The 21,413-nt window shown below is 40.4% G+C and overlaps 1 protein-coding gene across 1 annotated transcript in view; it reads left to right on the top strand.

Moving 5' to 3' along the window:
* LOC126188563 (E3 ubiquitin-protein ligase MYCBP2-like) overlaps nt 1-21,413 on the top strand; it is a 215,363-nt gene that overhangs the window by 63,720 nt on the left and 130,230 nt on the right. Inside the window, exons 6-10 of the mRNA XM_049930164.1 lie at nt 2,289-2,467; nt 2,554-2,721; nt 2,839-3,057; nt 3,524-3,728; nt 9,439-9,606. Of these exons, the coding sequence (XP_049786121.1) occupies nt 2,289-2,467; nt 2,554-2,721; nt 2,839-3,057; nt 3,524-3,728; nt 9,439-9,606 (939 nt within the window). The remainder of the gene's footprint in view (nt 1-2,288; nt 2,468-2,553; nt 2,722-2,838; nt 3,058-3,523; nt 3,729-9,438; nt 9,607-21,413) is intronic.

Genomic DNA, 21,413 nt, shown 5'->3' with positions numbered 1-21,413 from the left:
CAGTGAAGGGAAGATTAGACTAATTACAGGATGCACAGAGGCATCTAAGCAGTCGTTATTCACATGCTCCATGTGCAGTGGGAGTGGGTAGATATCTTAACATGTGGTACAATGCCAAGTACCCTCTGCTGTCCACTTATGAGTGCTTTGCTGATTTGTATGTAGATGTAGAGTCATTGGAGGCTCATTCCACATCAAACTGTTCTGGGTTTTAATTATCATGCCCATTACTCATTTTTCATGCTGTATGCTGTTGTTCCCTGTAGGAAGTTTCAATTTAACCCTGTTTGTTTTCTGTTCCTGAATGTCATTGTTGCAGTCTTTGTAGTTATCATATTAAGGTGGATCACATTGAAATACTGGATGACTTTATCACTAACCCTCCCACACAAAATCTCCTGTCTTTTGTAAACTTATTGTTAGTTTATTGCACAATGTGTTGAAAATTCTTGAGGCAGAGCTAAGGGGGTTTCCTGATTGGTTGCAGTTTTTATCCCCATCAGTTTTCTTTTTCTTTTCAGTGGATAGTAAAAGTTTTCTTGGTTGCTGACTTCAATGTGTGTTGTAAATTGTGAGAATGTTATTAATAAGTATGACTAGAAATGGGAAAAGAATGATTGGAAGAGTTTTGCAAAACATTGCCATCATTTAATTTAACTGATGAAATGAGAAAATATAAAAATGCAGTAAATGAAGCAGGCCAAAGGGAATATAAATGTCTTAAAAACTGCTGAATAGCTAAGCCAGAATGACTAGAGAACACATGTAATGGTTTAGGAGCATATTTCACTAGGTGAAAGACAGATACCACCTACAGGAAAATTGAAGAGGCCTTTGGAGAAAAGAAGAGCACCTGTATGAATAGCAAGGGTTCAGATCGAAATTCATACCAAGCAAAGAAGGGAAAGCTGAAAGGTGGAAAGAGAGTGTACGGTCTGTGCATGGGAGATGAATTTGAAGGCAATGTTATACAAAGCGAAGAGACTGCAGATGACGATGAGATAGCAGATACTGTGAGGAATATGAGAAAGACCAAAGTCAAAACAAAGCCCCTAGAGTAGACGACATTCCATCAGATAGCCTTGGGAGAGCCATCCATGACAAAACTGTTCCATCTGCTATGAAAGATGTAAGATGTAAGAGATAGGCAAAGTACCCTCAGACTTCAAGAAGAATATAATAATTCCAATTCCAAAGAAAGCAGATGCTGTCAGGAGTGAATATTACTGAATTGTCAGTTTAACAAGTCATGCTTGCAAAATAATACCATAAAGTGGAAGAATTGGTAGAAGCCAACCTCGGGGAAGATCAGTGTGGATTCTGGAGAAATGTAGAAACATACAGGGCAATACTGACCCAATGACTTATCTTAGCAGATAGGTTAAGGGAAGGTAAATCTACATTTATAGCATTCTTAGACTTACAGAAAGCTTTTTGACGATGTTGACTGGAATATACTCTTTAAAATTCTGAAGGTAGCAGGGATGAAAACAGCAAGCAAAAGGCTGTTTACCACTTGTACAGAAATGAACAGCAGTCATTAGAGTTGTGAGTCATTAAAGGAAAGCAGTAGCTGAGAAAGTAGACAGGGTTGTAGCTTATCCCCAATGTTATTCAATCTGTACATTGAGCAAATGTAAAGGAAAACAAAGAAAAATTTGTAGTAGGAATTAAAGTTGTGGTGCTATAGAAGGATGCTGAAGATTAGATTGGTAGATTGTGTAAATAATGAGGAGGTACTGGATAGAATTGGGGAGACAAGAAATTTGTGGTACAGCTTGACTAAAATAAGGGATCAGTTGATAGGACACATTCTGAAACATTAAGGAATAACCAAGTTAGTATTGGTAGGAAGTGTGTGTGTGGGGGGGGGATAAAAATCATAGAGGGAGACCAAGAGATGAATACAGTAAGCAGATTCAGGAAGATGTGGGTTGCAGTAGTTATTTAGAGATGAAGAGGCTTGCACAGGATAGAGTGGCATGAAGAACTGGATCAAACTAGTCTTCAAACTGAAGACCACAAGAAAAACAATAACATGTTATCATCATGAAATATAATTGAGATATAAAGGTTGAGGGATTGCTGTAATGTTTAAGAGTTGTTAAAGCTGATCTAGCAAGTCTGAGACCTTGGCATTCACCTTTGAGCAGATCTACAAAGTTTTCTTTAATTGTAAGACACATCTGTTTATCTCTTGTGCTTTTGATTCATCAAATAATAGCTACATATTTCAGATTTGTTAGTATTAAGGCAACTGAGATAGGTGTTTTCATTTGTGTTAACAGATATTCACAGCAGTCAGACCACAAAATCACTGGCAAGTGATGGACAATATTTATACTTATATACGTCAAAAGGTCTTTTCAAGATAGGCTCTGGTTACGGTGGAACTGTAAAGGCTAACATATACATCCACAAATCAGATTTCTTTATTGATGAAAAAGGATGGCTAGGATTTGCTTATGTAAGTATTTATTTTGTAACTTTATTTGTCATTGTTTTGTCTTCTTATTATAGAGTAATTTGATACTGCATGTGTTTACTTCATAGGGAATGCTGTACTTCAAATTTGTTGGGAAAAAAGGCTGTGAGTTACTGCTTATGGACAGAGAATCATTGAAAGTCATGGATATTGTTTCCCTGGAAGGGAAAGATTGTGGTTCTTGCGTAATGTTTTCTGATGGAGAAAATCTTGGAATGATTACAGCAGCGAAAGATGTACGATATTTATCATCACTTTTTCGAAAAATGTTGCTATATTTAGCATCTTCGATTGAGTAAGAATTAATGAGAACTCTATTTACTATACATCTGCACTTCATGTATATGTTTCAGGATGGTTTTGTTGTTCGTACAATAAATCCTACCAGTTCACCCGTTGTGTCAGTCAATGAACTTCCCCTTAAGTTAGCAAGAAAATGTGTTGATGTTTTTGGATATGCCACATTTGATGAAGAAACCATGATACACACTGTACAGATTGGCTATGATGAAGAAATAGCTGTCATTGCTGCAGGGAAGGATTTTGGTTTAATAAGAACTAACTCAGGAAAGGTAAGGCAATAAATTCTCTATATCCTGGAATGGAACTGTGATTTAAATTAATGATTTATTTGAGTAGAATTTGCAACAATTGCTTTTTTTTGAAGTTTTGATATAATTTATTTTCTGTACCGTTAACTAGTTTTCAGGCCACTGCAAGCTCATCATCAGATACTATTCCTGTATCACTTCCATGTGATGATGATCCTGTAGCAGCTTAAAATCTAGTTAATGGTAAAAAAAAAAAGTTGTATCAAAACTTCAGAAAAGCAAATGATTGCATATTCTGCCAAAAGAAATTCCCAATGCAAAGCAGATAAATTTCCAAAAATGTACTAAAAGGAATTTCTTTGCATTTTAATTAAATAGTGACAATAAAAATGCTATGGAACAAAATATGTCTGAGAAACACATTTTTGTGTTTATATTGGTGTAGTTAGTAACATACAGTGCTTCACTGCTTTCCCCCTGTTTTCAGGTCTTCTATTGTGGCAAATCAGCAAGTCTAGGAATCAAACAAGGAGGCCTCAGAAATGGCAAATGGGCTGAACTACCAATCACTAAGTCTCCTAAAATAACCCACTTTGCTGTTGGTCATGAAGGTCTTCATGCAGTGCTGATCTCTGAAGATGGATCTGTGTTTTTTGTCGGAACAGCAAGAAGAGGAGAAGATGGCGATCAGAGTAAGATATTCTTCATCATGTGTACATGTACATGAAACAAAGTTTCAAAAATAAAATGTGTCTTAAGGAAACTATGGTAGTTTTTATGATAATTTATAAAATAAATAAATAAATAACTGCAGAAGTGACATGATGTACAGGGTATTAAAGGAGGAATAATAAATATTTTAGGTGCTCTTAGACTTTTTTCAAGTAAAACATTCCACACAACAAGTGTCCAGTTTTTATTTGTTTCAGAGGTATAGCTGTTTAAAAAGTGACTGAAACAAATACTCATAGAAGGTGATAAGCAACCTCCAATTATTAAGTTTGAAGTTGAATATCATAAATCCCACCTCCAACTTCAATGCCCTTTTGAATTCACTTGGCAACCACAAGTGTAGCTCTTCTGAGATCACCTTTTTTATTGGGGCGCACTATTCATAATGTGATTGATCAATCCATCTCTTGTGTTTACTTTTATATTTCTAGCTCTCGCCTCTCAACCATCACCACTGACAAAAAATCTAAAGGGGGAGGGTGTAAGGATCTTGATGGCCAATGAATGTGATAATTTCTGCTGGTCTGTCTTCTGATAGGAATGTTGGTTTTATATGATGTCTCATTAGAATTTGATGACTACAATGTGATGACTAGAATATGTGGGGCCCCATCTTGATGGAATAACATATTGACCCTTGTAGGCAAAGGAACCGATTCTGATAATCCTGGAAGCTTATTCTCAAGAAAGTACAGATAACTAGGTCCTGTAAGAAGATGCAGTAATGCAAGAGGCTCCATCAGCTGATTGTCTATCATCCTACACCTCACATTTACAGAGAAATGTTCTTGAAAAGGTGTCTCCACAGAGGCTTGTGGGTTTTTGTTGCACCACCAGTGTGATTTATGAGTGTTATAGATACTGTCATGTGTGAAAGCAGCTTCATCAGTAAACAGTACTAATGGACTAGTTGCTAAAATGAAATGAGCCAGAGATAAAATTCCAATCATCTACAGTCATGTCCTTGTTGAATGTCATGATTAGTATCGCAGGCACATTCAGTAATCTGTGGTGGCCTGCAATGTTTGGATGCCTGTGAGATCTCGGGGTCCCCAGATGTCTGTACAAGAGCTTTGTTGATTATTGTAGCATATGTAGTGTCCAGTAGCTAGAGGAGCTGAGCAAGGTAATCAAAAAGATTGCCAAGGTCTCTCCACGAGGCTGTGTAAGTGGTCTATTGATCAGAGATCTTAGTATTGGCCTCCCTATTACATCTGCTAAACAGGGAAGATACTGTTGAAGGTGCCGCTACGTATGCAGATGAGATTCTAGTAGTTGTGTCTGCAGACTTCAGGGCGAGACTTGAGGAAATGTTGAATGATGTGTTCGTTCAGATGCAGCTGTGGTACATGGACAACACACACACACACACACACACACACACACACACACACACACACACACATATATATTTGAAGGGAAGAGTTCCTCCTGCTAGAAATACCTTCCTCAGGCTTGATGGAATCCCTATAAATTACAACACTGTTTGCAGATAGCTAGGAATTCCTGTATACAAGAAAAGGAGCTTTCTAGAACGTGTAAAATCCTTTACTCAGAAAGTGGCTAAAATCATCCATAAGGCTGCGCATGCTGGCACTCCCAACTATAAATTATTGTTGCATTTGGTGCAGTTATATCATAAAGCTATGCTATTGTGGCCTTTGCTGTCAGCATCTGGGTGCATCAGCTTCAACTGACGCTACAGAAACAATACTGTGATGAAGTCAGCAGAGTGTACTTCTTAGGCTCACTGTCACCTTTTGCACTACATCTGTTGTGGGTTTACTGGTGATTCTTAGTATATGTCGTATGGGTATGATGGTGTGTTACAGGTCAGCATTGTATTGATTGGGATGTGAACAATATTATTATGTGTATGATGTCATAGGAGCTCATATTATTGATGAAAGTCACTAATGAACCTGGAAATTAAGTGAACAGAAATCTGATTGGGACACTAGAAGTGCTGCAAAGTGGGTATGCCAAGCATTAGGAACTGGCTCAGACTGCATTGCATCAGCCCTATTAGACGTATGGTGCACTGATTAAAATGTCGTGGTCAATATTCCAAGCATCTGTATTGATTGGGATGTAGTAACACATCAATCTGAGAGGAAAGTCCTGCTGATGACGACATTGCCCCATTCCCAGGTAGAGAGAGAACACAGAATGCGGACAGTTAGAGTGCATTCTGCAAACAGTTGTAAGTGACTGGAAACTATGGGCTACAGTTAATGAATGCATGTTGCGTACCTATTAGATTGGTGCATTAGTTCATAGCATTTTTGTTTTACATGTTGTTATTCCGATTGCTATAGGTTTTTATCTACAAATTACTTCCCTGAAGTGCAACCATCACTGCTGACATTTATTGTCAACAACTGAAATATCTTGCAGATACAGTCCAAGAACAACAACCAGGAAGACTGCATGAAGTGATTCTCCTCCGTGATAACGCCCACCTGAATTCTGGTAGATTGACAAAAAACTCTATACAGGAGTTGGGTTGGGAAGTCATTCCACACCCACCTTCTTCACCTAATCCTGCACCCTCAGATTTTCACCTTTTCTGCTCTCTGTTGAACAATCTTCAAGGAACTTCCTTTCCAAAAGAAAATGTCCTCTGAACGTGGCTTGACAAGTTCTTCATCTCTAAACCATGTGACTTCTATAGTCGCAGAATCAAAAAGTTATCCCAGCATTGCCAGGTGGTTGTAAGTAGTGAAGGAGAATATATTATTTATGACTAAAGTCTCTGTTATGTGTATCTCTTGTGTTTATTGAACTTATGGAAAAATGCTACGAACTTATGCACCAACCAAATATATATACTCACTCTTTATTATTATTATTATTATTTGTGCCAATCATTCTAACACTATCCGCCCCCGGTAGCTGAGTGGTCAGCACAACAGAATGTCAATCCCAAGGGCCCAGGTTTGATTCCCGGCAGCGTCAGAGATTTTCTCCACTCAGGGACTGGGTGTTGTGTTGTCCTAATCATCATCAATTCATCCCCATCGAAGCGCAAGTCGCCGAAGTGGCGTCAAATCGAAAGTTTTGCACCCGGCGTACGGTCTACCCAATGGGAGGCCCTAGTCACACGACACGACATGACATGACATTCTCCACAATGCAGGAAACAAGATTTGTGGTCTGTTGATGTTTGGATATTCAGAGCATCCACTTAATCTTATAGCCAGAAATTTTAGCATTTACTTTATATTGATTTGGTGCATAAGTTCATAGCCTAATTTTTAGTTAATTGGCAAATCTCAAGTTCTTCTGAGGCTGCCTGTAACAAATTTAGTAATGCAAGCTGGATGTTATTTACTTATAACTTGAATAATTTTTAATATTCTGTTTTATTTTTACATTAATATTAACAATAGTTGCTGTTAACATAATTTATAACTGTGTAATAATATAAAACATTTCATGTCGCCATCACTGTGAATAAAAATGATTGAAGCAGTTCATATGTAACATCTGCCACATTCTTGTGTGTGCAATGCCAATTCATGTAGAAACTCTGCATGTGCTTGTTGGAAGACTACATTTTACCAACTGAATAATGCCTTTTACTTCATCCACACTGTTCATTTGTGCACTCAGGTGAGATATGTCTTTGAACACTGCGAAAGTCTTACACAATTTAGTGAAAACATGAGCAAACACTGTGGACTCTGATTCTCTGCAGTTAGGAAATCATCTACTTTTTCTCTACAAGCAACAGCAGCATTTCCATTACAAAACCCATACACAGGTATTCAGCATTTGCAAATATGTGTGGCATGCTTAAATGATACAGTGGAATTGGCCAACAAATCACAACCACAGTTTAAAAATTTAATTACATGTACTAAAGCATAACTTCACGACTTGAAATTTGAAACAAAAATGTGAGTCAACAAATAAACCCACAGCAACTGAAGAATAATACACAAAATGAAAACTTACCTCTGTAACCAGATGAATCACTGTAACTGATAAAAATTCCATCATATAACATGGAATTTTTTAATCTGTACCACCAACTTCTACAATCCAGGGTGATTCAAAAAGGAAGAACTCATTTCAGTTGTTTATTACAGATAAACCATGAAAGATAGGAACACATTGTGCATGTCAGTGGATAGAGAAAGGCCCAAAGTTTATGTGTTCACAAACACTATACTGTACAGTCAACGTGAGTACCATGTGTTGCTCAAGAAACATCGAAATGGTAGTCCATTTCATTCCACCCACAAATCAACAGGTTTCTGTTTATTGAATCAACAGCCCCAACAATTCAATTTCACACCTCTTGAAGAGTAACTGCCATAAGCAGGCAAAAACTATGTTTTATATTCCCCCACAGAAAACACTCACAAGGTGCGAGGTCTGGCGACATGGGAGACCAAAAGCAATGAACAAGATCTTGTTGTCAAGCCAACCTCCGCACCTCAAGGTGAAAGGGGGGAGGGGGGGGGGCTGTTATGGATGAAAATAAAATCATTGGCATCTTTGTGAAGTTGAGGAAACAACCAATTTTTCAGCATGTCCAGATATTACATTCCTGTTGCAGTTCCCTCCACAAAAAGAAAGATACATAAACTTTGTAAACATAAACAGAAGAAAGCACATTCAGTTTCAGGAAGTCTCTTTCACGTTTGATGATGATGCCAGGATTTTGTGGCCTCCAAATTCTTACATTATGGTGGTTTGCTTTATCCGATATATGAAATGTCAATTCATCTGAAAAGATGAGTCATTCAGAAAAAGTTTCATCTCGCATCACCTGGAGAATTGAAATCCAAAATTTGTACCTTCTCTTATGGTCACTGGGACACAGTTGCTGCAGTAAGTGCAGCTTCTAAGTTTTCATATGCAGGAGTCGTTTCAGAACTTGTCACACTATTGTTTGGGGAACCTGAAGTTCTTGGCTTGCCTGTCTTGTGGACTTCTGAGGGCACTTTGTGAACACATCTGGGATATGCTTGACATTTTCATCAGTCATGCATGGTCAACCAGTGCTCTTCCCTTTGCATATGCAACCAACATCCAAGAATTTCGTATGGCAGTCATAAATCTGCTTGTGTGGAGATAGATTCTTGCTGAATTTATGGTGGAATGCACATTGCTCCTGGACAATGGGTTGAACTTGCTTAAATTACAACACATAAAATGATTTCTTTTGTTCTGTAATCACTGTGTTGCTACAAACAAAAAACAGTGCAACTGTGTCAAAACTTTGAACCTTCCTTTATCTAGTGACATGTGCAATGTGTTTCTGTCTTTTATAGTTTGTCTGTAACAAACAATTGAAATCGCTTCTTAGTTTTTGAATCATCTGGTATATACTGTCCCTCTTGAAACACTCATATAACTATTTCTCCAACTATGGTGTAATTCTGTGAAATAGAAGTGACACCAATACAAAAATTGCTGATATTACAAGATATATTTCATTTATAAAATATGAATATATGTTTCAGATTGGAACATACAGCATTTTGAACTTTATAACTTTTGTAGGAATGTGTATTATCTGCCTGATGGTCATGTGTGACATGCCTCAGAATTATGGTGTTGGGTGGTTTCACTGTCACTCATTTTTATTTTTTTAGAATAAACATTATACTTCCCTTTTGGTGATCAGATAACTATTCATTTTATATTTAATTTTAGGTAAAGCCCGTAGGCAACCAAAACCTGTAAAGCCAAAGAAAATGGTTAAAGTAGAGGGCCAAGTTATTGTACATGCTGCATGTAATAATGGCACCACAGCTCTTGTTACAAGGGAAGGGGAACTGCTTATGTTCGGCAAAGATACAGCCCACTGTGATCCTGCTACAGGTATGTGACAAATTATGTTTTCACTTTCTTATGTGAATGGATTATGCCATCTTCTTGTAAGGTATCTGTATGATGATAGTCAACCATGGTCTGCATTAATTTTGCTGCAACAATCAGAAACAGTTATCCAGTTTTGCTAGCAACATCTTTTGTAGAATATCAGAATATATGGGGTGTCCATAAAGCCCTGCTATCATTTAAAAAAAAAAGTATGACTTGGAAACTATTACAGACAGAGCATGATGGTTTGTTGTAAAACATATAACAGCTGTTGAAGTTTTTCTCTGTTAAAACAGAATTTCTGTTGTGACTCGCCGATCATTCAAAGCACCGCAGCGCAATTACGCGCGTCCTCTACGTGCGGCGCTGTCTGCCAGCCATGCAGCAGCTGTGCCACCTAAGCGGCCAGCCGAGCAGCGGCTGCTAGACTGGGACTCAGTGCTCATTCAAATGCTAATGTGTACACATGTCTTGCTTGTCAACTTACTCTGTGACTTATATGTGTTGTGTCATTCTGAAATATATGTGTTAAGCTTGACGTTATAACAACTGGCGATGAGGATGGGATTTTTCCTTTTCACCGTTGACCCACAGGGTTCCATGGCTACTGTCAAGCAACTACTGCAAAATCTCCTTGAACAGCAAACGCTTCTAACAGCGGTGATTCGTGATTTCGTTGCGGCGTCAAATGCGGGGCATTTCTCGTCGTTGGCTATACCTCCTTTTCCTCCTTACGACAAGACAGCGGAAGACTGGTCTGATTATGAAAAACGTCTTCGACAGCACTTCTTGGCATTTCATGTCACGGATGAACAACCATGTAAGTCTCTGTTCCTTTCCTGGATTTCACTTCAAATGTATCGGTTGTTGTCGCAATTGGCTCCTTTGAAGGTTTCTGCGTCTTTGTCCTTTGCTGAAATGTGCTCACTTCTGTCTGTCTATTTTCAAAAGCAAATGCATGTGGTAGCCTCTCGTGTTGCCTTTTATCGATGTCAGAAACAGCCACATCAATCCTATCGTGCTTGGGCTGCTGAACTTCAAGGCCTCAGTCGAAAGTGTCAATTTGTTACTGACATTCACAAAGAATCCTATGCCGATTCCATGGTATGGGATGCTGTTATCCGGTCGGCACCCGACAAAGAAGTTCGTCAACGTGCCCTTCAGTTGGCGAATCCGACTCTAGATGAAGTTCTCTCCATTGCGCAATCTTTTGAAATTTCTCGCGCCGCTGGGGCGCAAATAGAGGCGTGGGGTGATGTCAGGGAAATACAACCTCTGTGCGCTGTTGACGACGCGTGTGGCGCATCCCTGCCAGCCAACGTGGCCGCAGTGCGCTCCCACGTGTAGCCTTGGCCTAGTCGTAAACAACCCGCTAAGAAACTGCAGCAAAACCCCCGGCAACTTCCTTCATGTCCGTGGTGTTTTACGAAACATTCACGCGAGGATTGTCCCCAACATTGGGCTGTGTGTCACAATTGCAAAAAGAAAGGTCACGTGTCTTCCGTTTGCAAATCCGACCGCATACATGATGTTCATGAACATGACGCTGATTCTGATTCTGTGTTGTCTGTCAATTGCACTTCTTCCCTTTCAGGGAAGTTATTCCCCATTGTCCAAATCCTTGGTCAAGATGTTCGCATGCAGGTGGATACTGGTTCTGCTGCCACTATAATTCATTCTCAGACATATCTTCAGTTGGGTTTCCACTCCTGTCACCTGTCACTCGGCAATTACTGACGTACAATAAACAAAAGATTTCTCTCTTGGGACAGTTTAATGCTGAGGTATCTTACAAATCCATTGTTCACACTGTTCCCATATTTGTGGTCGACCAGAGCAACGCAGAAAATCTTTTTGGTTTTGATGCCTTTCGCGTTTTTGGGTTCTCCATAGATGACTGTCAGTATTGTCTCTGATGCTATTCCTTATGCTCAACTGGATTCCTTGTCGACGACATTTTCGTCCCTTTTTTCTCCTGGATTAGGCCACGCAAAGAACTTCGAAGCTCATATCACCTCAAACCCACTGCTCGGCCTAAGTTTTTTCAGCCTTGGCCCATTCCTGTGGCCCTTCGTGATCGGGTAAAATGGGAGTTGGATCGTCTCACTACTTCAGGGGTCTTGCTTCCTGTCACTTCCAGTGCGTGGTCCTCTCCTGTCGTCGTTGTTGCGAAGCCAAATGGTGATATTTGTCTCTGTGGCGATTTCAAAGCCACTGTAAATGCTCAATGCCTCATCGACACTTACCCTATGCCCCGTCCTGAAGAACTGTTCACTAAACTCGCTGGAGGCCAGTATTTTTCTAAAATTGACCTGTCAGAAGCTTATCATCAACTTCCTCTCGATGCTGCTTCCTGGCAGTTTCTGGTCCTTAACACACCTTTTGGCCTCTATCAATACCAACGCTTGCCATTTGGGGTTGCTAGCGCCCCTGATCTCTTTCAGCGATTCTTGGAACAATTATTGCTCCCTGTCCCTGGGTGTATCAATTACATGGATGACATTGTTGTCACTGGCTCCACCACTGAAGAACATCTCCAAAATCTTCGCACACTTTTTCATGTCTTACAGACTGCCGGTCTTAAGTGTAATCTTCAGAAATCACAATTTTTTCAGGCATCTATCACGTACTTGGGGTTTCAACTCTCTCGGGATGGTATTCGTCCGCTTCAGCAAACTGTCGCTGCGATCGATGCCCTTCCTTGCCCTACATCTGTTAAGGAACTGCAGGCCTTCTTGGGGAAAACAGCATACTATCACAAGTTTTTACCGTCTGCAGCTTCGGTGGCTCAGCCGTTGCATCGCCTGTTGCATAAAAACGTGCCTTTTCACTGGTCTGAATCATGCGAAGTGGCTTTCCAGAAATTGAAGACTATGCTGAAACAGGCCCCGTGCCTGGCTACTTATCGACCTGGCCAACATCTTGTTCTTGCCACAGACGCCTCTCAATACGGGGTCGGTGCAGTCCTTGCGCACCGTTTTCCTGACGGTTCGGAACAACCCATTGCTTATGCCTCCAAAATGCTCACGGATGCCCAACAAAAGTATTCTCAAATTGAGAAAGAAGCTGTGGCCATTATTTATGCTCTTCATAAGTTTGGTGTTTTTCTCTATGGCTCAAAATTTCATCTTGTTACGGATCACAAACCACTTGTTTCCTTGTTTCATCCATCGTCACTTCCCGACAAGGCTGCACACGCCTCCAGCGTTGGGCTCTTTACTAATCTCGTTTCAATTATGAGATTCATTTCCGGCCAACAGCTCAACATGCAAATGCTGATGCTCTGTGTCGCCTTCCCATGGGTCCTGATCAGGCATTCGATAGGGACGAACTTTTGTGTTTCCACCTGGATGTTGCCGAGCAGCGGGTTGTGGACGGGTTCCCCATCGCTGGGGACAGGCTGGCGGCTGCTACGGGCTCTGACCCTACCCTCTCCTGGGTTTTACGCTGTATTCAGAAGGGTTGGCCAGATCTCCCGTCCGCTAAGACTTCTGATCCGTTGCGGAACTACTACACTTTGCGCTACCTCTTCACGGCTAGGGATGGTGTTATCCTCCTCTCCACTGACAATGCTTCGCCGTGTGTTGTGGTACCTGCGTCTTTGCGTGCTTCGGTCTTGTGCCTCCTTCACCAAGGCCACTGGGGTGTGTCTCGCGCAAAATCTCTGGCGCGCCGTCATGTGTACTGGCCTGGCATCGACTCTGAAATAGCACACTGGTCGCTGCCTGTGGCCCTTGTGTGTCACAGGCCGCTGCCCCGAAGTCATCTTTGCCACCGTGGCCTTCGCCTGAGAAGCCCTGGGAGCGCATTCATGCTGACTTTGCGGGACCATTTGTAGGTACTTATTGGCTCCTCGTAATTGACGCCTACTCGAACTTTCCTTTCATTGTCCGTTGCACGTCGCCTACCACTGCGGCAAGCACCAGTGCTCTCGCCCACATTTTTTCTTTGGAAGGCCTCCCCTCTACTCTTGTTACTGATAATGGTCCGCAATTTGCCTCTTCCAAATTTGTGGATTTTTGTGCTCGTCACAGCGTTATGCCTGTCATGACCCCGCCGTTCCAGCCACAATCCAACGGTGAGGCTGAACGACTGGTCCGCACATTTAAGGCTCAGATGCGAAGCTTCTGACTTCTTCTGCTGTTGATGATGTGCTTCTCCAGTTTCTGGCGTCTTACCGTTTCACCCCCATGGGCGACCGCAGCCCGGCTGAGCTCTTACATGGCCGACAGCCCCACACGCTACTTCATCTTCTGCGGCCTTCCACCTCACGGCCACGGGTGCCTTCACTTGGCCGATTCACCGCTGACAACCTTTTCTGAGTACGGGGATATGGTAGGTGGCCAAAATGGAGCCCGGGCCGCATCTTAAGACACCGTGGCAGACGCCTGTATGAAATCCAGACGAACACGGGTGTTGGACTGCGTCATACGGACCAGCTTCGGCCTCGTGTGCCAGCAACGCCTGTTCCAAATGCCGTTACACAACCTTTGGCTCTACCTGACGCTCGGGATCTTGGCATCTCTCAATACTCACAACGCAGCCCTCTCACCGTCATCGTGATGCCAGCACAAGAACGGATGCCACCAGGAGGTGTGCCCATGCAGAAACCGGATGACCATCCTCTGTCAGAGCAAATCTACTTGCCTCCTCCTCCAACGGACGCCGACACATCGCCCATGTCTCTTGTCATATCGACTGGACTTGCCGCAATGGGCAGATTGGTGCATGGGGCCCTAGCAGATTCGACCCCTATGTCTCCTGTCATCTCGACTCGTTATAATCGGGGACACTTCCATCCGTACGGAAAGCCTCCTCCTCGAGACTTTACGGCGAGTCAAAAAACGCCTATGGACATTAGCCATCTCCAGGACACCTCCATCAAGACCAGTGCAACAATTTCAAAGGGGGGAAAAGTGTTGTGACTCGCCGATCATTCAAAGCGCTGCCGTGCAATTACGCACGTCCTCTACGTGCGGCGCTGTCTGCCAGCCATGCAGCAGCTGCGCCACCTAAGCGGCCAGCCGAGCAGCGGCCGATAGACTGGGACTCAGTGCTCATTCAAATGCTAATGTGTACACATGTCTTGCTTGTCAACTTACTCTGTGACTTATATGTGTTGTGTCGTTCTGAAATATATGTGTTAAACTTGAGGTTATAACAATTTCAGTATGTGTCCTACTCGTTGCTCATAGAATATCACAGCAATATTTGAGTTCTGTCCATGTATGGGTCAGCATTGCAGCATCAAGAGTTCTGATTTCTTCATTGATTCATTCAAGTTAGCAATATCAGTGACTGGTGTTGTGTACACACAATCCTTGATGTAACCCCACAAAAAGAAGTGCATGGTGGTGCATCATTATGCTGGAAGATGATGGATGGCTGCAGCTCTTCAATCTGTGATAGCAGAAACCTTCCCTACATGGTTTTCTCTGTGAAGAAAAATGTGCTTGTCACTCTGTAGCACATCAGACCATGCCAAACATTAAACTTTGGGCTACCACAGATGAATTCTTTGTGCAGAGTGGGTTTTTAGAACCCCAAATACTATTGTTGTAGCAATTCACAGAAATGTGGAACATTGCTTCATCTGAAATCAGGCACTATTTCTTGTAGTCATTGCCTGCACCTATGGGGACCAGTGTAAAACATGTGAATGCTTACTATAGAGGACAATCATTTGGCTGCAATGCTTGGACCACTTGCACTTTGTATGAAAAAAGCACAATTGCTTATGTAAAACTTTATGGACAATTGATCTTGCTTCCTGCAATTCACATGATACATGACAAACATGACGAATTGACTTCTGTGGGATGCATTGAAATGCATCTTGCGTTCTTTCAACAAATGCTTGAGACAGAGGGGGACATCAGCTTTGAGAAAAGTCTTTGACACAGCATGTCTCTTTAAAGTTTTTGAAGTACCTCATTATGCTTGTTTTGCTGGTGGTGCTCACCTGTACTGGTGTCAATAATTCTACTGTTCCATTGTCACAGATTTGAATTGTATATATGAGATGATACACTGTCCCTTCTTATGGTCTGTCATCATTTAGATGCATTCCAAGTCAAATCATCCATTAAGAACAAATGAAAAATATTGTATCTCTAATAGTTTCCAAGATATGATATAATTGCATAGATAAAAAACCATCTCACCAAGAAGCAACACGAGAAAACACACATAAAAGATATGGAAATTGCAAGCTCTGAGAGCCAGTGAATCTTCCTCTTCTCAGAAGGACTTACTGACCCATAAGTCTCACCTGATGTGAGGTTCTAATCAACTTTTCCACAACTTTCCCCATTTTCTAAGCCTGCCAGTCTTTTCCATCATCCCTCTTCCTTTCCCTTGAGCCCCTCTGCCAGAAGAAGGAGCCACTGGCCCCAAAAGCTTGTGCATTTCCATATCTTTTATATGTGTTTTCTCTTGCTGCCACTTGGTGAGTAGAGTTTTTTTATCAATCAGATTATATTTTCAAATAATGACTAATTTATCAAGTTATGACATTTTGAAGTGATACTGGGAGATTATGGACACCCATAATTGTTTAAATAAAAAGCTAGAAATGAAAGCTGCAAATCATATTCAGACATAAAAAGGGGCAATTGGTAGATATAGATTTATGTCAAATCTAACGGGAATATGAAACATTTGATGACAAATCTTGAAGACTCACACTTCTGAATTTGAAGGGGAGGGTAATGTTCATGTTGTTAGTAGGGAAAACATGGAAAGACAAAGTGGATGAGAATATTTGATTGAGAATTAGTATATACAGCAGGAGAAAGCAAGGGTTTTTTACTTCTGTACCTCCTATGTCCATCTCGTCATTTTGTACTTGCTGTTAATACTATCATTATACTATTTCTTTCCCAGCTACCTATTTTACCTTGCTGAATTCATCATGTGTCAGAAGCTCATTATAATGTGTTTCCACTTGTATTATTGTTGCTGTTTTTCTTTTTTTTCAACTTTTGCTCATTTTTTGTAATTTATTGGAAGGCTATTTCTTTGTGTGAATATCATTTGTATGAGAGTTACTGTCAGTTCTAAATGTTGATGTTTTCATTTGAATGTGTGTATGGTTTTACAGATTAATCAATTAGATAAAAAAAACTACTCACTGAAGAGAAGACACATATAAAAAAGTTAAGGAAATGTGCAAGCTTTTGGAGCCAATGGTTTCTTCTTCTGGTAGAAGGGGAGGGAAGAGGGATGAAGGAAAAGGACTAAACCTCACCAGTCTGGTTACAAAATAAACATTTTGCAATTTTTTCAGTCTGTTTGTTCCTAGTGACAGAAGCTGCATATATTATTTGAGTGGACTTGCACCATAGGGTTGAGAACTTCAGGTCCCTCCCAAATGTGTCACCTGTGCACTACACATCTAAGGCTGATACTGAAATAGATGACTACCTTTAGAGTGCCCAAAGATTTTTTTAACTTAGGCAATTCTCCGTGTAATCCAGATATTGGTAACTATAGAAGACCCAGAAGTATTAAGAGTATTCACAACAAAGTCCCAGAGTTTGAAGAGTCTAAAGCAGTGGATCCCATATGATACCAGCAACAGAAAGCTGAATAAAGTACAAGGTTGATGGCACTGATATTTTTGGGGTAAATATAACTGCTTGTCAAAAGGATAAACTAATAGGAAATGGATGTGGTATATTTGGCTCAGTAAACAAGAAACTCAAATCAACTGAGATAGACTATGAGGCTGCATGTGACTTGGTTTGGGTAGGACTAAGTGTCAAGGTTGGACATAAGCTTATAATTGGGTCATACTGTTGACTACCAGAAACTTACGAGGAAGTCTAGTTTGGTAGTATGCCTGTTCCTCAGTCCTGCTGTCATTACCAGAAGACACTTTAATCACCCAACAATATAATGGTGTAAGTACAGCTTTGTAAGTTGTGGACATGACAAGGTATCACGTAATACAAAACTAAATACTTTCTCTGAAATGTACTTATAAAAGACAGTTTGGAATCCCAGTCATGATGGAAAACACTGGACTCGCATTCGGGAGGATGGCAGTTCAATCCCACATGCGGCCATCCTGATTTAGGTTTTCCGTGATTTCCTTAAATCGCTCCAGACAAATGCTGGGATGGTTCCTTTGAAAGGGCATGCCAACTTCCTTCCCTGCCCTTCCCTAATCTGCTGTGACCAATGACCTCGCTGTCTGGTCTCCTCCCTCAAAACAACCCAACTCATGATGGAAATGTATTACATCTAAAGCCAACAAATAGACTGACATCTCTGAAGGTGTCCATATTGAAACTAGTATCAAAGACCATGAAGATGTTGTAGTGGCATGATTACGATGGTATAAAGGGTGACTAAAATTAGTGGAAAAATATATGCGTTTAGTCACCTGTGTAAAGAGGCAAAGCTTCCTGCACTACTTTCAGAGGTTACTATCATTTTACATTTGCTTCTTTGTAGTTCGTAACCTGTGAAGTATTGCAGTACTAAATTATTTTTATGAACTTGTGCACTCATAGACTTTTAGCAAATAAAGTTAATCAAAATCCGTTTTATTGTGCTTTTATTAAGAACAATAACACTGGACTCAGAACCAATGGTGTAGTTTACAATTGCTTTCCAAAAGGCAATGTGCTTCAGTGTAAATGGCTGTATTGTTGTAAACTAGAAGACAAAATTAATTTGTTTGTATTGATCTTTGGTGTTCAGCCAGGTGCAGATGTTTATGTAACATGATATTTCAACAGCATACCTTACCAACATCTTCAGGAGATACTTGTACAATGAATTTGTTCACTACATATGCAGCTACCCAGGTAACTGACTGTGTGTGTGGAGTGCACACAAGGGTTTTTTAGATTAGGTGATTCTTCATCCAGTCCAGATAAAGACAGCTGCAGGAAACCCGAAAGTATTAGTATAAGATCCAATGAAATGCCCTCCAGAGGTGAGAGTATTAAAATCCTTATAGTTGAGTGCCAAAGCATTCCCCAAAAAAGCGCCAGAGTTTGAAACACACCTGAAAAGCTATGAGGCTGACATAATACTAGCTACAGCAAGATGGTTAAAACATGAAGTTGATAACAGTGAGATTTCTGGGGAAAATTTAAGTGTATATCAAAAAGATAGTCTAATGGGAAATTAAGGTGGTGTATTTCTCATAGTAGACAAGATTCACTGCGATATAAATTGAATGAGCATGTGAGATTGTTTCGGCAAGACTAAGCATCAAGAGTGGGCACAAAATTGTGATTGGATCCTTCTATCAACCTCCAATTCTCCTCCTATCTATCTATATCCAGATCCCGCTCAGCTACTGTCGGGTCTGGGTGCTGACGAGTTCTCTGCATTTGGCTCAGTCCTCCCACCACTTTTCTTCCTCCACTTGCTGCCAGGTGACGCCTCTCCTTTCCACAGATATTCTCACTTCCATTTTCCACCATGTTCTTGGGCATCCTCTATGTCTTTTTCCATCTGACTTTAGTTCTTCCATAATTTTGGGGAGTCTCTGCCCATGCATCCTCTTAACATGCCTGTACCATCTTAATATCTTTTTTTTTTCCCCTCTCATACTTTGTTATTTAAGGTCCTTTCTAATATCTACATTCCTTACTCTGTCCATTCTTGTTTTTCCCTTAACTGGTCTGAGAAATTTCATTTTCCATGCTTGCAGTCTGCTCCAGTCCCTTTCTGTCATTGTTCATGTTTCTCCTCCAAAGGTGACAATAGGGAAGTATTAACTCTTATACATAAGAAGTTTTGCTTTTTCTGAAACTTGCTTATTCCAAATTAGGTGTTTTATTGTTTGGTAGAAATTGCCTCCCTTCTGTAACCTCCTATTAATTTCGTTGGTTATTCTTCCATCACTAGATATTTCACTCCCTAAATAAGTGAAACTGTCTACCACTTTGAGGCATTCTCCATTCAAAGTGATATTTCTGTTGATCCCTTTGTCTCTTCCAAATACCTTTACTTCACTCTTATCTTTATTTACTTTTAATCCATATCTTTTCATTATTTCCTTCCATGCATCAAGTTGTAACTCTACATCTACCTCTTTATCACCCCATATTACCATATCATCTGCAAACATCTCCTTTTTGTCTTTTTCTTTTACTATAATTTTAACTGCCCTATTCATTCCCTCCATCGCAACGTTAGAAAGTACAGGAGATAGAATACTTCCTTGTTTAAGTCCTTTTCTTATTTCGAAATATTCAGAGTTCCCCAGTGGTGTTCTAATTCTACAGTTGTGTCCTCTGTACATTGTCTTTATTACATTAATGTATCCATCTTCTATATTTATCTTCTTTATTACTTCCCAGAGTCTTTCCCTGTTAACTGAGTCATATGCCTTTTCTATGTCTATAAAAACCATTATCACCCTTTTGTTATACTCCCAACTTTTTTCCATCAGTTGACAGATAGAAAATATCAGGTCGATCATTCATCCTTTCTTAAACCCAAGCTGTTCTTCACTCAGCTCCTTTTCTATCTTTTCACTTATTCGATTTAGTAAAATTCTTTAAAAAATCTTGGCTGTATGACTCATAAGGGTTATTCCTCTGTAGTTTTTACAAAGAATCTTTTTTTTGTTTGCTTTTTTTGAAGAAGAGAACAATGTCTCCTCTTCTCCAATCGTCAGGTATTGTACTACTTCTCCACACACTTGATAGTACTCTATACAGCCACTGCATTCCCATGAGACCTGCTGCTCTTATCATGTCCTCCGATACTTCATCAGGTGCTGGGGCTTTCCTCCCATTCATATTCTTCACAGCTATCTCCATTTCTTTACATGCTATTTATCCTAATTCTGCTTCCCAACTTCTCTCAATTTCTCCATTATTTGTTGTGTCTTCGTGTACCTGCTCCTCAGCGTTTAACGGTTTCTTAAAATGTTCTTTCCAGAGATCTTTTATATTACCTGGATCTTCAATTACAGTCCCATCCTCTGTTTTCATCTTTACTGGTACTTCAGAAGCAGAAGAAGGAATGCAAACTTCTCGAAAATGAGATCGACAGGAAGTGCAAAACTGCAGGGATAGCTAGAGGACAAATGTAAGGATGTAGAGGCTTATCTCACTAGATGTAAGATAGATACTGCCTACAGAAAAATTAAAGAGATGTTTGGAGAAAAGAGAACCACTTGCATGAATATCAAGAGCTCAGATGGAAACCCAGTTCTAAGCAAAGAAGGGAAAGCAGAAAGGTGGAAGGAGTGTATAGAGGGTCTCTACAAGAGCGATGTACTTGAAGACAATATTATGGAAATGGAAGAGGATGTAGATGAAGATGAAATGGGAGATATGATACTGTGTAAAGAGCCTGACAGAGCACTGAAAGACATAAGTCAAAACAAGGCTCCTGGAGTAGACAACATTCAATTAGAACTACTGACAGCCTTGGGATCCATTAGAACTACTGACAGCCTTGGGAGAGCCAGTCCTGACAAAACTCTACCATCTGGCGAGCAAGACATATGAGACAGGCGAAATACCCTCAGACTTCAAGAAGAATATAATAATTCCAATCCCAAAGAAAGCAGATGTTGACAGATGTGAAAATTACCGAACTATCAATTTAATATAATCCATTATGGAGTCGAGGTAGCAGTTGTTGTTATACTGGTTATCACTGTCAGCATTCAACTGCGATTCTTATACATGTATTTTAACAACGCGTTTCAAGAGACAATGCTTCCATCATCAGGTTGTAAAATCTATGTCATGAAATTAAACGGACTAAAAAGACAAAATACCATCACAAATAGTTGGGAAGTCCATAGAGTAAAACAGAATTAAAAG

Source organism: Schistocerca cancellata, chromosome 5 (assembly GCF_023864275.1).
Source record: "Schistocerca cancellata isolate TAMUIC-IGC-003103 chromosome 5, iqSchCanc2.1, whole genome shotgun sequence".
NCBI classification, from domain to species: domain Eukaryota; kingdom Metazoa; phylum Arthropoda; class Insecta; order Orthoptera; family Acrididae; genus Schistocerca; species Schistocerca cancellata.
This window is presented reverse-complemented; position numbering and strand designations above follow the sequence as displayed.